The sequence below is a fragment of the Suillus subalutaceus genome, assembly GCF_016647625.1.
Source record: "Suillus subalutaceus strain FC151 chromosome Unknown DFJ58scaffold_16, whole genome shotgun sequence".
NCBI classification, from domain to species: Eukaryota; Fungi; Basidiomycota; class Agaricomycetes; order Boletales; family Suillaceae; genus Suillus; species Suillus subalutaceus.
The window spans coordinates 188,122-205,117 of NW_024540265.1; the positions used below are offsets into that span (position 1 = coordinate 188,122).

The 16,996-nt window shown below is 46.7% G+C and overlaps 6 protein-coding genes across 6 annotated transcripts; all 6 read right to left on the bottom strand.

Moving 5' to 3' along the window:
• Positions 1-822: 822 nt before the first annotated feature.
• DFJ58DRAFT_768902 (uncharacterized protein) lies at positions 823-2,523 on the bottom strand. Its single transcript, XM_041388977.1, has 12 exons — positions 2,354-2,523; positions 2,249-2,283; positions 2,032-2,198; positions 1,858-1,921; positions 1,714-1,811; positions 1,583-1,662; positions 1,525-1,532; positions 1,320-1,463; positions 1,247-1,262; positions 1,153-1,195; positions 992-1,097; positions 823-941 (listed from the first exon to the last, which is right to left on the bottom strand). The coding sequence occupies exons 1-11, from the start codon at positions 2,383-2,385 to the stop codon at positions 1,041-1,043; spliced, it is 744 nt and encodes a 247-aa protein (XP_041247913.1). The 5' UTR covers positions 2,386-2,523; the 3' UTR covers positions 823-941; positions 992-1,040.
• A 528-nt stretch (positions 2,524-3,051) lies between these two features.
• Positions 3,052-5,159, bottom strand: DFJ58DRAFT_128113 (uncharacterized protein). The gene is made up of 14 exons (XM_041378764.1): positions 4,829-5,159; positions 4,742-4,776; positions 4,474-4,688; positions 4,356-4,422; positions 4,212-4,309; positions 4,084-4,157; positions 4,027-4,034; positions 3,832-3,975; positions 3,765-3,780; positions 3,660-3,702; positions 3,596-3,604; positions 3,500-3,537; positions 3,126-3,444; positions 3,052-3,069 (listed from the first exon to the last, which is right to left on the bottom strand). The coding sequence occupies exons 1-13, from the start codon at positions 4,858-4,860 to the stop codon at positions 3,288-3,290; spliced, it is 936 nt and encodes a 311-aa protein (XP_041247914.1). The 5' UTR covers positions 4,861-5,159; the 3' UTR covers positions 3,052-3,069; positions 3,126-3,287.
• Positions 5,160-7,658: 2,499 nt separating this feature from the next.
• Positions 7,659-10,345, bottom strand: DFJ58DRAFT_723890 (uncharacterized protein; the record flags this gene model as incomplete). Its single annotated transcript, XM_041385065.1, has 13 exons — positions 7,659-7,728; positions 7,777-7,958; positions 8,009-8,341; positions 8,392-8,429; positions 8,455-8,506; positions 8,557-8,594; positions 8,642-8,840; positions 8,906-9,025; positions 9,072-9,229; positions 9,275-9,403; positions 9,464-9,776; positions 9,824-9,904; positions 9,962-10,345. 13 exons carry the CDS (start codon positions 10,343-10,345, stop codon positions 7,659-7,661), a joined length of 2,097 nt encoding a protein of 698 aa, XP_041247915.1.
• Positions 10,346-10,808: 463 nt separating this feature from the next.
• Positions 10,809-12,145, bottom strand: DFJ58DRAFT_723891 (uncharacterized protein; the record flags this gene model as incomplete). Its single annotated transcript, XM_041385066.1, has 5 exons — positions 10,809-11,396; positions 11,451-11,510; positions 11,569-11,624; positions 11,703-11,729; positions 11,782-12,145. 5 exons carry the CDS (start codon positions 12,143-12,145, stop codon positions 10,809-10,811), a joined length of 1,095 nt encoding a protein of 364 aa, XP_041247916.1.
• Positions 12,146-12,178: 33 nt separating this feature from the next.
• DFJ58DRAFT_723892 (uncharacterized protein) lies at positions 12,179-13,638 on the bottom strand (the record flags this gene model as incomplete). Its single annotated transcript, XM_041385067.1, has 4 exons — positions 12,179-12,415; positions 12,685-12,781; positions 12,835-13,448; positions 13,477-13,638. The coding sequence occupies 4 exons, from the start codon at positions 13,636-13,638 to the stop codon at positions 12,179-12,181; spliced, it is 1,110 nt and encodes a 369-aa protein (XP_041247917.1).
• A 252-nt stretch (positions 13,639-13,890) lies between these two features.
• On the bottom strand, positions 13,891-16,867 carry DFJ58DRAFT_838211 (uncharacterized protein; the record flags this gene model as incomplete). The annotated part of the gene is made up of 6 exons (XM_041392440.1): positions 13,891-14,093; positions 14,164-14,934; positions 14,997-15,164; positions 15,205-15,997; positions 16,047-16,337; positions 16,394-16,867. 6 exons carry the CDS (start codon positions 16,865-16,867, stop codon positions 13,891-13,893), a joined length of 2,700 nt encoding a protein of 899 aa, XP_041247918.1.
• Between the last annotated feature and the right edge of the window lie 129 nt (positions 16,868-16,996).

Below are 16,996 nucleotides of genomic sequence, written 5' to 3' on the forward strand. Positions count from 1 at the left end.
CGGATATTTTCATGCTGCTTTCTTCTGCATAAGTGGTCTGCAACACGTTGAGCGGTTCAGAGGAATGCATGAGACTTGTACGAACCTAGCGATCAATCATCGACGTCCTTGTGCTCAAAGTAAAAAATTACCTAAAATGGCAAATATCAAAAACAATCCAATTGCAATCAATTCGATCAATCACCGACTTAACCGCTCGGTACCCGGTGCCTCATTTTGATTGATTGTTGATTTCACCGCCAAAGTTGCAACGTTGAAACGTTGACATACGCGGTAGTGGACAGCGTCTTCGCCTGCCCATCGTGAGAGGCTCAATTCAACAGTCTTAAGTGAACAAGCCAAAGTTGCTTGCGACTTCACTTTGGCTTTGGTAGCGCTAAGACCGAGTGTGTCGAACATGAGTTTGACTCGATATGGGCTCGAAGACTGCAAACCGCAAAGCTATAACTAAGCTGATATCAAAAGATTTACAGAGGATGCCCGTTTAGTGGATGCACATTAAGGTAAAGTAGACAACAACCTCAACCAGGACTTGGGAACCGAGAGACAAAGGATTAGGATTAAGTATACAGAGATATCGTATTAAGGACGAGCACATACAGGATAATTAGCCAATAATAGCATATCTACATAGGGCATGCCCAAAGATGACAATCGATGAGATTTCTACATACATTAAGCACCCATGACCGCCGGCGCAGCGCAGTGCATTTAAGTAAAGAACTAAAGTAACAGCTTTCCGCTCCACGCAAGAATCCTTGCAAAAACAGAATCCAATACCGCCTACGAATGGTCAGATGGAAAACCCGGACTGTATGTCGATCCTGGTGGTAAGGACAGCGAGGGTTGGGTCCTCGTCCTGGGCGGGGATGGAGAAAATGCCAGTATCGAAAGTCTGGTGTAGATTAAGCATCAGCCGAGAGATGAGAGTGACGGAAATGCTGGATGTCGTAGTCAATATAAATCCACACGTATCGCACCAACTACTCACCAGCCAGTAAACGTGCAAAGACTGCCTCTGAGGCCAACCTTGCCAATGATCAGGAAATACTCAAGCCAAATATAAGGTGCGGGATTTGTATGCTCACTGAACCGGACTGATACAAGTTGTTAGCGTTCTGTGATACCATCGATACTCATTCAGCGACTCACGTAGTACGTCAGGATATTCGGAATATTGCACAGTGTCATCGCTCTGGAATGGTGATCAGAATCACTCGCATCACAATCTCGTCAGCAACCTCACCCAAAAAACATCGCACCTGCGTTCGGTTGATTCAGTTATTACAATATTAATACAGATGCAACGAAAAATTCACCATCGTGAACTATAATGTCGATGATATTTCTCCTGGTGACTAGAGACAACCGCTGCAAGCCTGTAGTTTTGTAAATCCTGTACATCGTGAGCACGAAGATGAATAAATCAAAGATAAATTCGGCAACGTATGCCAGCCCAATTCCTGCAGTTGGATAAGGTCATTACATCAAGTTACATGCAAATGTGACTTAGAATTCACTGACGGTCGGCTCTGCAACAACTATTGAGCAGGCGCACAGAACGAGGATGAGAACAACATACACCCTTTTTGAAAATGTTTCATTGCAGCCAACTCTTGGCACGATGTCCACATTGCTTGAATATTGTCCAAAAGTGTTCGCCTAGGAACGATCAGTTGACTCTAGAGTACAAAATTATACACAAAAACCTACGCAACATACTCCCACGAGACCCACCATGACGATTACTATCCAAGTAAGGAGGCGCTTGCTACAGCCATAGAGAGCATAAGTGCGCATAGCCATTATGACTAAAATGTTCTGTGAGAGAATTTCTCGCAACAAACTTCTACTCACTGCAAACGATTATTCCCTGGAGGAAAAGGGCTACTTCTCTGTATAGCGAATATTTCAAACAGCTAAGCTTCTATTGAGCGAAACAACACATGTTCAAGAACCAGAGCGAGCCAAACCTCTACACATAAGATGTGAGTATGCCAGTTGGGTACACGCATAACAAAATGACAGAACCTCATCTGAAATTATAGGCTGCAAATCCACAACTAAGCTGGAAATATTGGCGAGCAGAGCAACATAACGATTGAGCAGAAATAATATCGCTGACAGGGCTTTCGGCCGACGCCAAATAAAAGCGATTTCTTCTGGTAGGGTCACCATATGGTCGTATATCAGGATACCTAGAATATCGTGTTATCGTCCTGACACCGAAGATAATAGGCTCTAATACTGTTTCCCGCCAGAATGGCGTACATGCAGAACAACCTGTAAATACCCAGTTGCCGTCAGGATACATGCCAGTGGTGCCACAATCTACCATGTGTGTACCACTCACATCTGCTGCACTTCCGAGTCAGTAATAGACATCGTGACGAGGCAAAATTCAACAGAACAAGGGCGTTGAGAATGTGCGGTGGTCCGTTACGCGTTATATGCCAGCAGCGAGCCGCATTCGGCGTTGAAAATTCGACCGACCTTCCCGCAATCATGGCACAAATGCTATGTATGCAAGCATGCAAGTCAAACACTGCCCTGAACGAGATGAGCCGACAAGAGTCGGACGACTCCGAAACAAAGTTCTAGACGTGGTATATAGTGCTGTGCATTCCTGTAGATGCACGGCTTCGCCCCAACGGACAATAAACAATGATTTAAAAAAATTACTGTAGATGAAGTGTCATGTTGGTCCATCACTTATCAGCGTGGCGTGTTACAGGAGGTTGGCCTCACGTGGGTGGGCGATTCATAGGCTGTGCCGTTACAAGGCTTGTGTTCCTTGAGCACAGGGAACTAGAACATGACTACCATCGCGATCAAGGGCGTCCGAAAAGAAGAGTTGGTAGCAGATATTGATATTCGCTTAAAAATTTAGTAGGCTCACGTTGATGGCATGATGATGGCAACGTTGCACAAAGCAAGGAATTACCTAAAATGGGAAATAACGCGGAAGCAATATCCCTCTGGGACAGTTTGATTGACAGTTGGAGAGAACAAGTCTTCTCAACTACAGGTTATGACACCCCGTCGTGAGAGGCTTGATTACAATATTATCTGATCGCGGACGAACATATATGATTATTGGAAAATAAATAGGATAATGAACATACTATCTACGCCCAAAGATGAGATTGCATCTAAGGACGCTTAGCTGCTAGCGCGAGTGCAGCGTCATCCGCCCCTGCATTCAAGAAAATGACTACAGTAACAGTTTTTCACTCCCATCAAGTATCTCCGCACCTTCGCATCCAGAAACAGAGTCCAATGCCAGCCTACCAATGGTGAGAGGAAATCGCGGACTGTACGTCGATCCTGGTGGTAAAGACAGCGAGGCTGGGACCTTCGTCCCGGGCAGGGATGGAGCAAATGCCAGTATCGATAGATTGGTGTAGATTAAGCATCAGACGAGAGATCAGAGTAACGGACAAGCTGGATGTCACGTCATAATTAATCTCAATTCGTGCTTATTGCATCGACCACTCACCAGCTAGTCAATGCTGCAAGACTGCCTCTTATAGCATCCTTGCCAATCGTCAGGAAATAGGAAACCAGAATATGAGATGAGGCTGTATGTGCTCACTGAACCAGACTGATTCAAGCTGTAAGCGATTCGTGACTCTATCGATGTTCATTCGTTCACTCACGTAGAACGTCAGGATGTTCGGTATGTTAACAAGCGTCATCGCTCTGAAGGTATGCGGATGATGGGATCAGAATCACTTGAATCACGATCTCGTCAGCAACCTCACCCGAAATACATCGCACCTGTGTTTGAACAATTCAGTGTGTACAATCCAGATGCAGTGAAAAAATTACCATCGTGAAGTATGATATCGATGATATTTCTCCTGGTGACTAGAGACAACCGCAGCAAGCCTCTAGTTTTGCAAATCCTGTACACTATGAGGATGAAGATCAGTAATTCGTATACCATTTCGGCCACCCATGCCACCCCAAGACCTGCAACTGGGTAAGGTCGTGACATGTAAATCAGACTCGGGATTCACTGACGGACGGCTCTGCAACAACTTTGAGTAGACACACAGAACGGCGAAGAGGATGGCGTACGTCGCTGCTGTATATGTTTCAAAACAGCCAGCTCCTGACAAAAGGACGCCTGTAAAATGCCCCAAACTCCCCACCTAGAAACGATTAGTACAAGAGTGTAAAATTCTACACGAACTTCGAAGACGCACAGAAACTGCTATCGCAAGAGCAATCATTATTATTGCCATCCAAGTAAGCAGGCGCCTGCTACCGCCGTAGAGAGCATAAGTGCGAATGGTCATTATAACTGCTATTTTCAGTATATGAAGTACTTGCAGTGAAATTCTACTCACGGCAAACAACGGCTGCTTGGAAAACAAGGGTCAGTTGCCTGTATAGCTCGTATTCCGGACATCTAAGCTTTGTTAATCAATATTCAAGAACCAGACTCAAAATAAAACAAACTTCTACAGAAAGAAGTTGTGAACCTGGCAGTTCAGTATATGCATGAAGCAATAGAACCTCATCTGAGAGTGGTACGAATCTTAAAACTAAGTTAGAGATGTTGCAGAGCAGAGCGAGATAGCGATTAAGCAGAAATAACATCGCAGACAGCGCTTTCGGACGACGCCAAATAAAAGCGATTTCTTCTGGTAGGGTCGCCATATGGTCGTATATCAGAATACCTATAATATCATGTTATTGTCTTAATACCAAGAATCAGAATAAGTCCTAGTACTGTTTGCTGCCAGAAGGGCGTACGTGCTGAACAACCTGTAAACATTTAGTCGCCATCAGGATACATGATCATGTGTGTATCACTCACATCTGCTGCGCTTCCGAGCTAGTAATATCCATCGTGGGGCGATGTGCAAAAGAAGAATGGCATTGAGAATGTGCAATGATTCCTTATATACCAGGACTGCAAAGGTGCCATTGGCTGAAACTGGCAGGTCGAGACAACTCCAAAACGTCCTAGACGTAATATAGTGCTGTGCATCAACGTTCCAAGCAGAGTGTGACTAGCCTCGCATAGATGGACATCTGATATCCATTAAAAAGGCATATGGCTGAAACATAGGAGTAATGACAACATGGCGATCGAGCGTCACGTTGGGCCAACTTAGTAGGGATAGCCACTATGCTAGAGAACAAGGGGGATGCGAAAGAACAACAACTCCCGATCAACACTGATGGGAACCTGAGTCAGTGAGAATAGAATACTAATTGTGGACATTATAAACATAACGTTTCATGTTGATAGATCTAAGGTAGGCGTCATGCGAAATCATCGATCATCACGTGCCAAACGTTACATTAGAGTGACGAAGCTGAAATATTCAAAAACAATTTAACGGAGGTGAAATGTATAGAATTAGTTTATGCAAAATATAGAAACGACCGGTGTGCGATTTATCTATTGAGTATATTGGTGTTCCGTGGAAGCGGTGAGTTCATTTTGAATTCTAAGAGTTTCGTAGGGCTTGATTATGGATAGAAAATGAACTTGAAGTTCCGACAGAAATCCAGCGTCGGCCGTTGCACTGCCACAACGCTCATCATGGGAAGACGAAAGTGCTGTCGCGACGCACAGATTAGCAATGTCGCAGCTGCGCGTGCAGCAAAGAAGGCAAGGCAGCATGGAGGTCACAGCGAGCCTGAGGCTGGAAACTCACAGACAGAACATGTGCATGTTTTATTCCAACTTCTGCATAGCGAAATGCTGATTGTCACCTGCTTCGGAATAGATAATGCTAGTCAATACAAGTCTTATCACATTCAATAACAATGAACAACCTTGCCCTCGAAACTTGCCTGATCTATCTCTGAGTCCAATAGTCCCACCCACTGTAGAGCCTGAAACTCGAGTCATTTCTGAGCTGCAGCACTGGTATGGGGGCAGTACAGTACACTATCTCATAATGCATAATGTCGGGACCCCCTTCGACCCTATGCATTATGAGATTTATGCATTAGTACATATGTCACACTTGTGACAAATTGTGACACCGTGCGGTAGAGCATCACCGGCACAAGTACATACTACATATCTAACGAAAGTAAGCATCTATTGTAGTCTGTGTCGAGTGTAGAAGCTCCTCGCGTCGCAGCTCAGCACGGAAAAGACGGATCTGTTTCAACAACTCAAGTCGAAGTGTTGCATCAGCATTTCCAAACTGGAGGCAAGCCCTTCCGAGCCGCTGACACAGCGCAAGTGTTTCTGCGCGGGAAACCTCTGGTTCAATCACTGAGAGTGAGGTTTTGACGTGCTGTGTGCACTGTAGCTGGTTGTGCTGAAGTTACCGGAGCATTTTTGACCTTGAGTTTTTTTTGCTGTATCTGGTATGGTGAGGGTGTATCTCGAGGTTTGCGTTTCCGAACAGACTCGGACATGGTGGATGGTAATTGAATCAAGGTTGGTTACTTTGACAATATTGTAACATGAATAAAATGACCCGAACAAGCATCGCCGATATGACTCAACCGGCCAAAAATGCTATCTCATAATGCATAATGGTCCCACAGGCTTATGCATTATGGTTCAATTTCTCACTGGCCCACGGTGGGACCTTCCGAAGTCAATGCATTATGAGATTTATGCATTATGAGACGATGCATTATGAGATAGTGTACTGTATTGGACAAACCTTGGATAACTGTGAATTAGAGGGTCTTTCTGCTTTATTTTGTACATTGGATCACAACAGCAAACAGCGCAGCGAGCCCGCCGAAGCACTTCCATTAGCACTCAATCATGTCGAATGTGATTGTGCACATGAACACGCACTTTTGAGTTGCGCAGGTGTCTGTACAATCAATTCTGAGCCGCGGGAAAACAACAAAGAGGGCAGCCATCACCGACAACAAATGGTTTCATGTGAGGAGGTTTTTGATGAGATCGATGATCTCATTGCAATTCGTGGGATTCGATGGCATGAGAGCTCGACAGATCTGTTTTCAGGCCAAGGAATCCTGGAAGAGATCAGCACAGACTTACCCCCACTTTCTGGAACCAATGATAAAACAGATTCCGAGTCCAATTGCAACAGCAGTGATGAGAGTAACAATGGTCACAGTGAAGATAATGTAGATGCCAGTGCACGAGACTACCGCTGAGAACTGCGTTGCCCCCCAACTGCTGATAGTGATGTTCAAGGCCCGGCTCGGCTCAAAAGCCGGGGCCACGGCTCGGCCTTGGAGGGCTGGGGCTTGCTTCAAACCAAGGCCAAGCCCTATGGTAGGGCTCAGGCTCGGCTGGGGCTCGGCTCGGCCTGGGCCTACATTAGCAAACTACTTTGTTCTGTACAGAACTGTACAGAGCTGTACAATGCGATAGATACACAGCTTAGTCCCTTCTGTACACTTCACTACAATAACACTTCATTCTGTAGGTTCCTGTACAGACCACCACAGACACCACTGAGAATGTGTGATGCACAATATTTTGAACAAAAAAATCATGTGCTACTGTCCAGTAGCACACTAAGCTGTACCGTTCTGTCCACACATGCAAAAGACGTACACAATCAAAAAAATGTATTACTAGATCACAGATGATAGTAGTAACACGGAAACACGAATGCGGATACACTAGCACTACTAATGATGGATGTATGAATGTGAGAGAGAGATAGTCGCGAAATAGCGGTCCAAATCTAATCAAGCAGGACCCGCAAATGACGATGCTTTGATGTGTCCTTGCCGTCGAGTTTGCAGGACTGCGCCCTGCGTGAATTTAATTAGCGAAGACTTATTTAAAAAAAAGCTCCTTACCATCCTTCTGCAGCCCACTCACGAAGCTGTCGTGTCAACTTAGGGCCGTGATACTCGTGCGTCGTGATATTCTTGAGTTCGGCAACCATCGAGAAATAGACAGAGGAGTAGTCTTTGGCAGTAAACTTCGGAAAATACTTGCCACTGCCATTCTTGATTAGCCCGTCAAAGACGCAGTTGTACTACAAATTTGGTGTCAGTGCATAATTAATATAAAATATCAAACAAGTACCGCAGTGCAAACCAAAGCCAAAGACTCCAAAGGTAACTCCTTTTTGAAGACATCGGGTCTCCTGTGAGCGATGCGATAGGAACCAGTGTAGAAGAAGGCGACGGCAGCTGCCTTGAGTGCAGGGTGAGCAGCGTTTTTGGTTTTCCCAAGGTCATCCACGCCATCGTGAAGAAAGAAAGACTCGTCCAACAGTTCTGAAGCAGCGTTCTCAACCCAGGCAGTGTGAGCTTGAGGAGGCACCTCAGCTGGGGGGATGAGGTTGTACATGGAGGGCGTGATACTGATAGCTATCTTCTTGAGGTCGGAGTGCCAGGTTGATAAGTCTTCATATAGCTAGATAATAGTGCGTGAGGAAATGAGCAAGCGACAATGGACATACTTACCAACTTGGCCATATCAGCCTTGTGTTCGGGCCATATACCTAGTAAACCTCATGAGTGTGATACTGATAGCTATCTTCTTGAGGTCGGAGTGCCAGGTTGATAAGTCTTCATATAGCTAGATAATAGTGCGTGAGGAAATGAGCAAGCGACAATGGACATACTTACCAACTTGGCCATATCAGCCTTGTGTTCGGGCCATATACCTAGTAAACCTCATGAGTGAGATATCTCAGAGAAAACAATTACATACCCACTTCCACCTCGTTACCTGCTTCAAGCCATTCGACGAGTGACGACGTGAGTGCTTCGGTGACTGAAAGAGGCAAATCCTTGACGGTGTCTGGGAATGCATTCTCGATTGCATGCTGGACACGACACTCTGATTTTGCCTCCTCAAGAAAGGACTTCCACCGTGGAGGATACCAGCCTGAGTTGGGTCGGCTTAGGGCCTTCAGTCGGTTCCTTAGACTTGGCTGATTTGACCTTCTGAGCCTTAATGCCGGAGTTGCGAGACTTCGTATTCAGTGGCTTGAGTCTCTTGGCGACGGATGAGATCAAGCATTTCGGGGTCAGGGAGGCGCAGACAACCATTTTTCTTGTGGTGACTCTGTAAGACATCCTCCAGCTTGGTAGGCTTCAAGGAATGATTAACGAACTCTGTGAAATTATGAAGGACATACCTCACTGTTAACATCGCTACTGCTACTGGAGGTCTTGTCAACTGCTAACGATCCTATTGCAACATTCTCCTCTTCATCTCGCGAATGCTGGAACTCAAAATCAGAAGGTAGGGCGACAGCCCGAGGTTGGGGCGCTGATGTTCCTTCCTTTGAAAAGCCTGTATCTCGTTAGTGATGGATATGATTAGTAAATGATCGTGTACCAGGATGCACACTATGACTCCCATGGTCTCCTCCCCAACCAATTTCACCGTCGTCGTTATCACTTTCTTCGTCAGTGTCGCTTTCATCAGCGTTGTCAGTAGAGGAATCGTCATCCTCAGATGTTGAGACTTCAGCTCAAGCTTCCCGGCCAATTGACGGGAGGGAGGTGCCGCGATAACTAGCTTCACCTTGTGCTTCCTGACCAATTGGCCGGAGAGAAGGATCTATATTTGCATAGAAGTCAGCTTGCAGATGTGGCCTCATCTCAACTGAGGTCGTCTTCAAAGGATGTGATTGCGACAAAGTGTCAACACTCATAGTGGCAGGCTTCTGACCGGTCCTCTTGGCAGCCATTAAGGAGGCATCAAGAACTTTCTCCATGTGAGAAGGGACAATTGATGGATGGAACACAAAATGTTTGCCATCTTCGCGCTGTACAAAGTTTGGTAGATTGGGCGCCTCAATGCTGGAGGCGGGGGCGGCGGTCTTCTTGGTAAGAGACTTTCAAGTAAACAGTCAGTCTATAGAATTACAAAAGAGACGCTAACCTTGGCTTTTTTGCCTTGTTTTCTTGGAGGCGGAACACTGGAATCTACCACTGGCTGTGAGGCACTGTACGGTGGAGGAGCCTTCAACATAGCATCATACTAGTCAGTAGCATTGCTTATGAGTGAATTAAAAGTTACCTTTGAGCGACTCCCGCGACCCTTGCTAGGTGGTAAGGGAGCGAGAGGGTTCACAGGAGCGTTTGAATCAAGGGTGGTTGAGCCTTTGGGTTTGGTTGCCCGCCCAGGCGCCTCCAACAAGGCACTAATTCTCTCAAGCTGACTATTCCTACCCCCCTTCCCAGCACCCGCACAATTAGTACGTTGAAGGCTCGAGTTGTCAGCGTCGTCCAAGTCAGGGACTGACTGTGGGGGCTTTGCTGGTGGTGACGCATCAGCCTGCGATTGGACTCGTGATCGCTTGGCCTTCTCTTCAACGCTGCCGAGTGTCTTCCCAAGATCAGAATCCACAGCTTTACGCTTTGTCTTGCGTTTCTTGGGACTTCCAGCACGTTGCGCAGGCATAGTACTAGAGCTTGTAGTAGAGCTGGGAAGACAACAAGGGTAGGGAGCCTCCGAGCATTATTAACAAACACTCACTTTTATCCTTGGGCTTCGTGATGTAGTTCGGCAGTCATTGCAGGCGATTTTCAGAGGTATGAGTCGAGTTGCTTGCAGGTAGCAATGTGTTGATGAGTGAGTCAGTAGATTAAAGTTCAAAACTTACATAAATGATGCCAAGGACTGCGGGAATGTCGCACGGGACATAGTAGACCCTGGGCCTGATGCCCTCTCTGACTCGGCGTGGATGATTCTGACTCGGTGTGGATGATTCTGACTCGGTGTGGATGATTCTGACTCGGTGTGGATGATTCTAACATGTAAAGTACATATGGAGACAGGCATCATAGCTACTACTGAGTTGCTATGTAGGTACGAAGCGTTTCGGAACAGAAAATCTATGGTCGCCTACAGTTGTATTGAGTCATTACGAAGATCGGGTTTTGTTCCGCTTTGACGGCCTGATGGGTACTGCAGCTTCCATTGTCATGTTGCCTACAGCTGGCCCCATGTGCCCAGTCGTGTCATTAGGTAACCTAGTGACTCCCGGATCTACTGCACCTGCAGAATCAGGAGCATCTCCAGTTGGCCGTTTTCGCTTGAGGATTGTTTTGGCAAATAATAACTCAGGGGATGGTTTGTCCTTTGGAAGCTCTGCAAGATGTCTATTCAACATCTCGAGCACAGCATCAAAGGGTACTGAATCTGGGTTGCCGTTGTTCCTCATCAGCCCGTACCATTCTTTTGCGAGTGGAATGAGATTTTTGAAGTAGGGATGAATCTGCTTTTCAAGCTTCTCCAAATCCTCCGAGTGGAAAAAGAACCCCGTCTTAGCTTGGTCACACTCCGCGTAAGAGTTGGCGGACCATGCGCGTGGTAGCCATTCGGTTCTATCGCCCCTAGACTTGAGGACCCGTTTCATCCCGAGGGGACCCCTGAATTCGATGCAGATCCAGGCGAAGACGTAAAAGAGGGATTCGAGATCATCAGAAAAAGTGTGCTTGATCAACGTAGCCTGTTGCGGTCTCGAACGTGAAGCTTTCTTTCAAGTTTTCTTCTGTGCAGTCACCAAAGGAATGACATCCGAGAGCTGGTGAAGAAGCTTCCGTGACATGAACGGTACTGTGCCCTGGTCATTTTGTGAGCAGTTGTCCATCGAAAACAGAGTCAGGGAGTAAAACACTGACCGTACCGCTGATAGGGTAGCGATTGCTCTGAAGAATACGCATGGCAAATTCCCAATCTATCATTGTGCCATGAGAGCCATTACCGTCGTCCTCGATCATAGAGTTGTTAAGGCTGCAATCTCAATGCAGAATACCTCGCTCTTCAACCGCTATCTTTTGAACTAGAAAAAGGTAAGTCAAAAATTTGGATATCATCGCATGGCGTGTACTTACTGGCAATGATATCCCGGATCACACTCACTAACTCTGCCTTTGTGCGGAACATATGCAATGGTCGTGCACAGGGCTTCAAAACCAGCCGGATATGAGTGCGGAAGGTACCTTCTATACTCTCCAGTGTTTTATAGCGATACTTCTCTGTTTCATCGACCTCCCCAGGTCCGATCTCGACGAGCCAGTGCTCAACAAGTTCGGGTATGCCACGAACCCCCTTCATCTCGTTCAACATGATGACCTCATTCAACACGTCCTCCTTACTCCCTAAAACCCAATGATCCTTTATAATGTATTCCTCCTCGCCCCTCCTTGTCAAGTAGCACACAGTGCCACGACCGACAAGGCCTTGGCTAGAGAACATGACTTCCAGGATATCGTAGTAGTGATGGTTGACTCAAATTTTTCCAATCGGCTCTGGAAGAGGCACGAGGAGGGGATCTGCAGGAAGGGGCGAAGGAAGACCTTCCTGGAGGAGGAGGTCTTCAGGGAGGAGTTCTTCCAGGAGAGGGTTTTCAGGATCTTCAGGATCTTCAGGCAGGGAATGTTCGGACAAAACTGATGGCTCAGGACCCTCTGGCTCGGATATGGGATCATCTGCCAAAGCGCCACTCTCGAGGATGACAGGTGCGCTCTTGTTCGGTTTGTTTTAGATTGTATTTGGCAGTTCCAGTGGTAGGACGAGTGAAGGTGGAGGAATGTTGGAGCTGGCCGGGCTGAAGCATCTTAGTAAAGATACTGATGGTAGGATCATACCCAATGCACTCGAGGCCGCCGAAAACAATGCACGAGAAGGTATGTAAGAATCTGTCCTGGATCCTGGTCGATATTGATGCAAGGGGTTACGATACCACCTGAGTGATCATACAAATGCACACGAAGATCTCGATACCCATTGCAAACTGAGAGGAGCAAAACGAAGTGTCTCCAGGGCTGGCGCCTTAAAAGAAGGTATGCCTTGCTATCGATAGTCTTAGCAATAGTAGAGGTAGGATGGTACCTTTGGAAAATCAGCTCACAGTTTTTGCACAGGTAGATCAACAATCAACATACTTTTGGGATGTCAACTCGCACACCGCCTTAATCGTATCCCACCTAGCCTCCACGTCATCTAGTAAGGCTAAATCGGGTTTGCGCTTGATTTCGTCGTCCTTGACTGGGCGTGTGGAGTTCGCACCGCTCCATGTCCGTATCACTCCACTGGGATTGAATTGGGTGAGCTTGTCATTTGCTGCAGCGAGGGCAATGGCGACAGTATTGAAGAACCCTGCGTAGCTCGTCTCATCACTGATCGATGATGCTGATATTGGTCCCGGCGGCGGCGGTGCTGTGTCAACATCAGGCAGGTCTGCCAGTGAGTCGTCGGAGTCTATGCCAACTGCTACCTCACCATCATTCCCTTCTTCTTCCGAGTCCTGTTCTTCGTCCTCTTCATCCTCCTCCTCATCCTCTCTGAGATCCTGCCCACTTTTGTCAGGTGACTTGCTAGCACGCCGCTCGCGTGTGGGAAGCGCCCAGTTCCAACAGTGATTCACAGTATCGTACAGTGACACTGACTCAGTTTCGCCCTTGTTGGTGAAATTTTGTTTTTTCCTGAAATTACGAAGGTAAAGTGGAGTTTTGGTATTAAAGGAACAGTAAGTGAATTTGCAAGAGGGATTGTAGGGCTAAAGGTTTGAATATTAAGGAAAGTACATGGCTGAGGTGCCCATCAGGTTCCTGTAAAATCAAACCATCGAGTTCCCTTTCGGTGAGTGCATCCATGGTAGGAACATCATTTATCTTGGGTGCAGACATCAGAGATGAAAGTTTCATCCCATAGTCTACAGACCGAGGTTGGGCACATGCATATGGCATGGTTGTTGAGAGACTAGGTGAACAATGACAATGACATGCCAGCACTTCACACCATAAGGAAACATCATCACAAGATTTGTCTATTGAGGATAGATCATGTACATATTCCTATGCTGATAGAGGGAAAAAGGTATTTTTATCCCAAAAGTGATTCAACCAGAACTCCGACGCATGTTCCAAACTGTTGTATGCAGTGAGACGCATGTCCGCAACAGCGCCAAAATGTGGAACGAGATTGACAGGTGCCCTTAATTAAGAGACAGGTACAACATCCCCTATGCGAGTCCCATTAGAGCGCTTTGCTCTCTTGAGCAAATGCAGCTGTGTGATTGGGTCGCGATCACCAGAGATGTTAAAGCGTTGGACGTAAGTCAAGAACTGATCTTTCCATGTTGAAGGGGTGCCACGTTTGGCCACGGGACGCATGATAAGTCGAAGCTGTGCTACGGCGTGACCTGAGGAGATGGGAGACGAATTAAATTAAATTAGATTGATGTTTCAGCATGAGACAAGACAGAAGCTTACCTGAAAGACTGCTAGTCGGCCAAGAGTACCCTGCTTCAGTCTGGACAATGATTGTGTCGTAATGACCCAAAATCCAGGGGCCACCAGGTGGTGCGCAGTTCAGTGTCTGAGCAGGTCGAATACTATGAGGATCATGAAATTCTGTGTCTTGAAGCCGGATTTTGATCCATACTTGGAGGTTGTCAAAAGGAAGTATAGCAGAATGTCCGGCTCTTCTAGGACCACCTATTGGATGAATGTATTGATGTCCAAAGGTGGCCTCACGTTGAAGGTAATCAGTGATAGCTGACCGCAGATCAGGAAGGCCGAACTTGTCGGCAATCTCATCGACAGTGACCTTCCTAATGGCGGGATCGTAGGAAAGATGGAAGGCGGTGCGTTTGATGACGAATGAGCGTAGAGGTAAGGGTACCAAATCCATATGCTGGAGCTTCCTAGCAATAGAAAAATAGTCAGTGATGGGACATGAGTATCCAGATGAATGGACCATAGACGGACACTCAATAGTTTCGTCAGTGTCGGTGTCAACATCGTCTTTAGGGTCTATGTTGACATCCTGCACTTGCGAGTGCAAGCTTTGATCATGATCTAAAAGGTTGGTGGCGAGCTCGAATTGATGACACTTGTCAGCTCGGTCGAGATGTCGACAGATCTGCGGATCATAGTTGATGTTGTTGCTAGATCTTGCAGGGTCCTTAATCTCTGTGATGTCTTGATGTCTGCAGTCCATTGGCTCGTGACGCCGCTGTTGTGAATGCTGGGGACAATGTTCTGCATCAATTCAAGCTTAGGTATATGCCAATTATTGATGGCTTTATTGTGGTGCCACCAACGAGCCCCAGCAGCAATAATCGTGTCCTTCTTCACATGGAATTCGTCCAGTGCACCGGAGATAAGCTTGAGATCGTTCTCGTTAATGTGCGGCGACTGCACAAGGTAACGGAATTGCATGAGCACGTGTACTGCAGCAAGGACACCGGGGGGCGCTGCATCCGCACTCACTGCAATAATAGATCACTGGATGTCACGGTGACAACTGACCAGTGACTTGTTTCAACTTCGATATCCTTTCACGAAAGTGCCGAAACCCGGTGATGGGCTGTAGAACAGAGAATCGAAAATCAATTTCAGATTCTCCGATGGATACAATGAGCCATTGGGCATCATGGTCGTAGAACTCTTTATGGATGTGGTGGAGGATTTTGGGGGTAAGAAAATGGGAAGGATCTGCAAATATCCAGTTGCTCCAGAATGGCTTGTCGACACCGTTCAGGCAAAATTTCTGGGCTTCACGGAAATAAGCCTCGAGATCATTTGGATCAGCATGTGAGCAAATAACAGCGAGCTGGGCGAGAGTCGTCGATCTTGTCCTAGGTTCATGCCGGAAGCTGTCTCCAAACTGTGTATACATCGCCATCGTCACGGGAGATGTTTTCCCCCCAACAGCCGCCAGCATCATTGCTTCGGGCGTATCGACAATATAACTTGCGAGGGTAGTAAAGCAATAGCGACTGCGCCCGATGGGATCAGACAACATGATACCATGTTCAGCAGCCTGTTTCAGTGGATGCAACACGATGTCAAGGCATTGGTGGATAAGACGATCCTGCAACACACCCTTCATGCGTTTTTTCTTGTGAACGAACTTCGGGACAGGTAGAAGCGCAGTGAGGACAAAAGAGTGGGTCGATGATTTCGAGCGTGTGTTCATGTGTAGATTGGCAAGGCTGATGAGGAGTGGATGAGCGACGTGATTGCCTGTCAATGATGAAATAGTAGTCTTGTCCGAGGATAAAATCGTGCCGAGGAGGGTTGCACCCGCAGGTAAAGCAGACTTCAAGGAAATATGAGCTATTGATTTCGCCCTTCGATATGTTACACACCTGAATTTCCCAAGCACTATTTCCTGTCATCCATTCAGTATATACACGGCAGGCTTTCTGCGCACAAGTATATACTCTGCGAGCGCTGTAGTCCATATGATCGTGAAACAGTGGATGGTTGAAGATATTTGAGATGCACTCAAGAGGATCACGCCAGTACAGAACAACGGGCGACTTCGTAGGATGCGTTGTAGTGATCACTTGCGACTTCCAGCTTGGACCACTGGGCAACATTTCAGCTCGGCCCCGTAACTCTCTTGCTGAGCGGAACGATAAAGATAAGTCCTTGATCTAGATACTCTTTAATGTAAGCTGTAGCGATGACCTTGAAGTTGGGAGACACTCACCATTTCGAGGCCTAGAAATGCATCTATCTTCCCCATGCTTAATCCCGAGCGCAGAAGCCATGATGAAATTTGCCATTCTTTCCAAGAGCTGAATGGATAATAGAGGTTCGTCTTATGATATATACTGTTCTCGTCGGAGTTGAAGAGGCTCAAAAATGTGTATCCGTCCTTGAAGGCAAGCAGGGGATTGGGAAAATGGTCTGTAACTTCGCTGCTCTCATCCTGTATGCTGTCCTGATGCGTTCTCTCCACACTCTCTCCTTCACCAAAAACGTCACCCAAATCCATGAATCCCACTGGTTCATAGGAATTGGATATGTATGATTCGGCGATGTCGTCCACTTCTATGGCATCTTCCGGGGAGCAGCTGGATTGCTCGAGTTGGATCAGGTCATCGAGCCATATATTACACCCGGATAAGGGCTGACTCATATGGGAGCGACAGATGAGTGATCTTTGAATTTTTTGCTGCATGAAGGACAATAACTTGAAGCTTCTGGCATGCTGAGGTCGTCAATGTGTGATGTCCCGAACAAGTCACAGGCCCGGCATTTTCCGATAATCCTTCTTCACATATTGCGATGACCATTTCTACTCTACAAT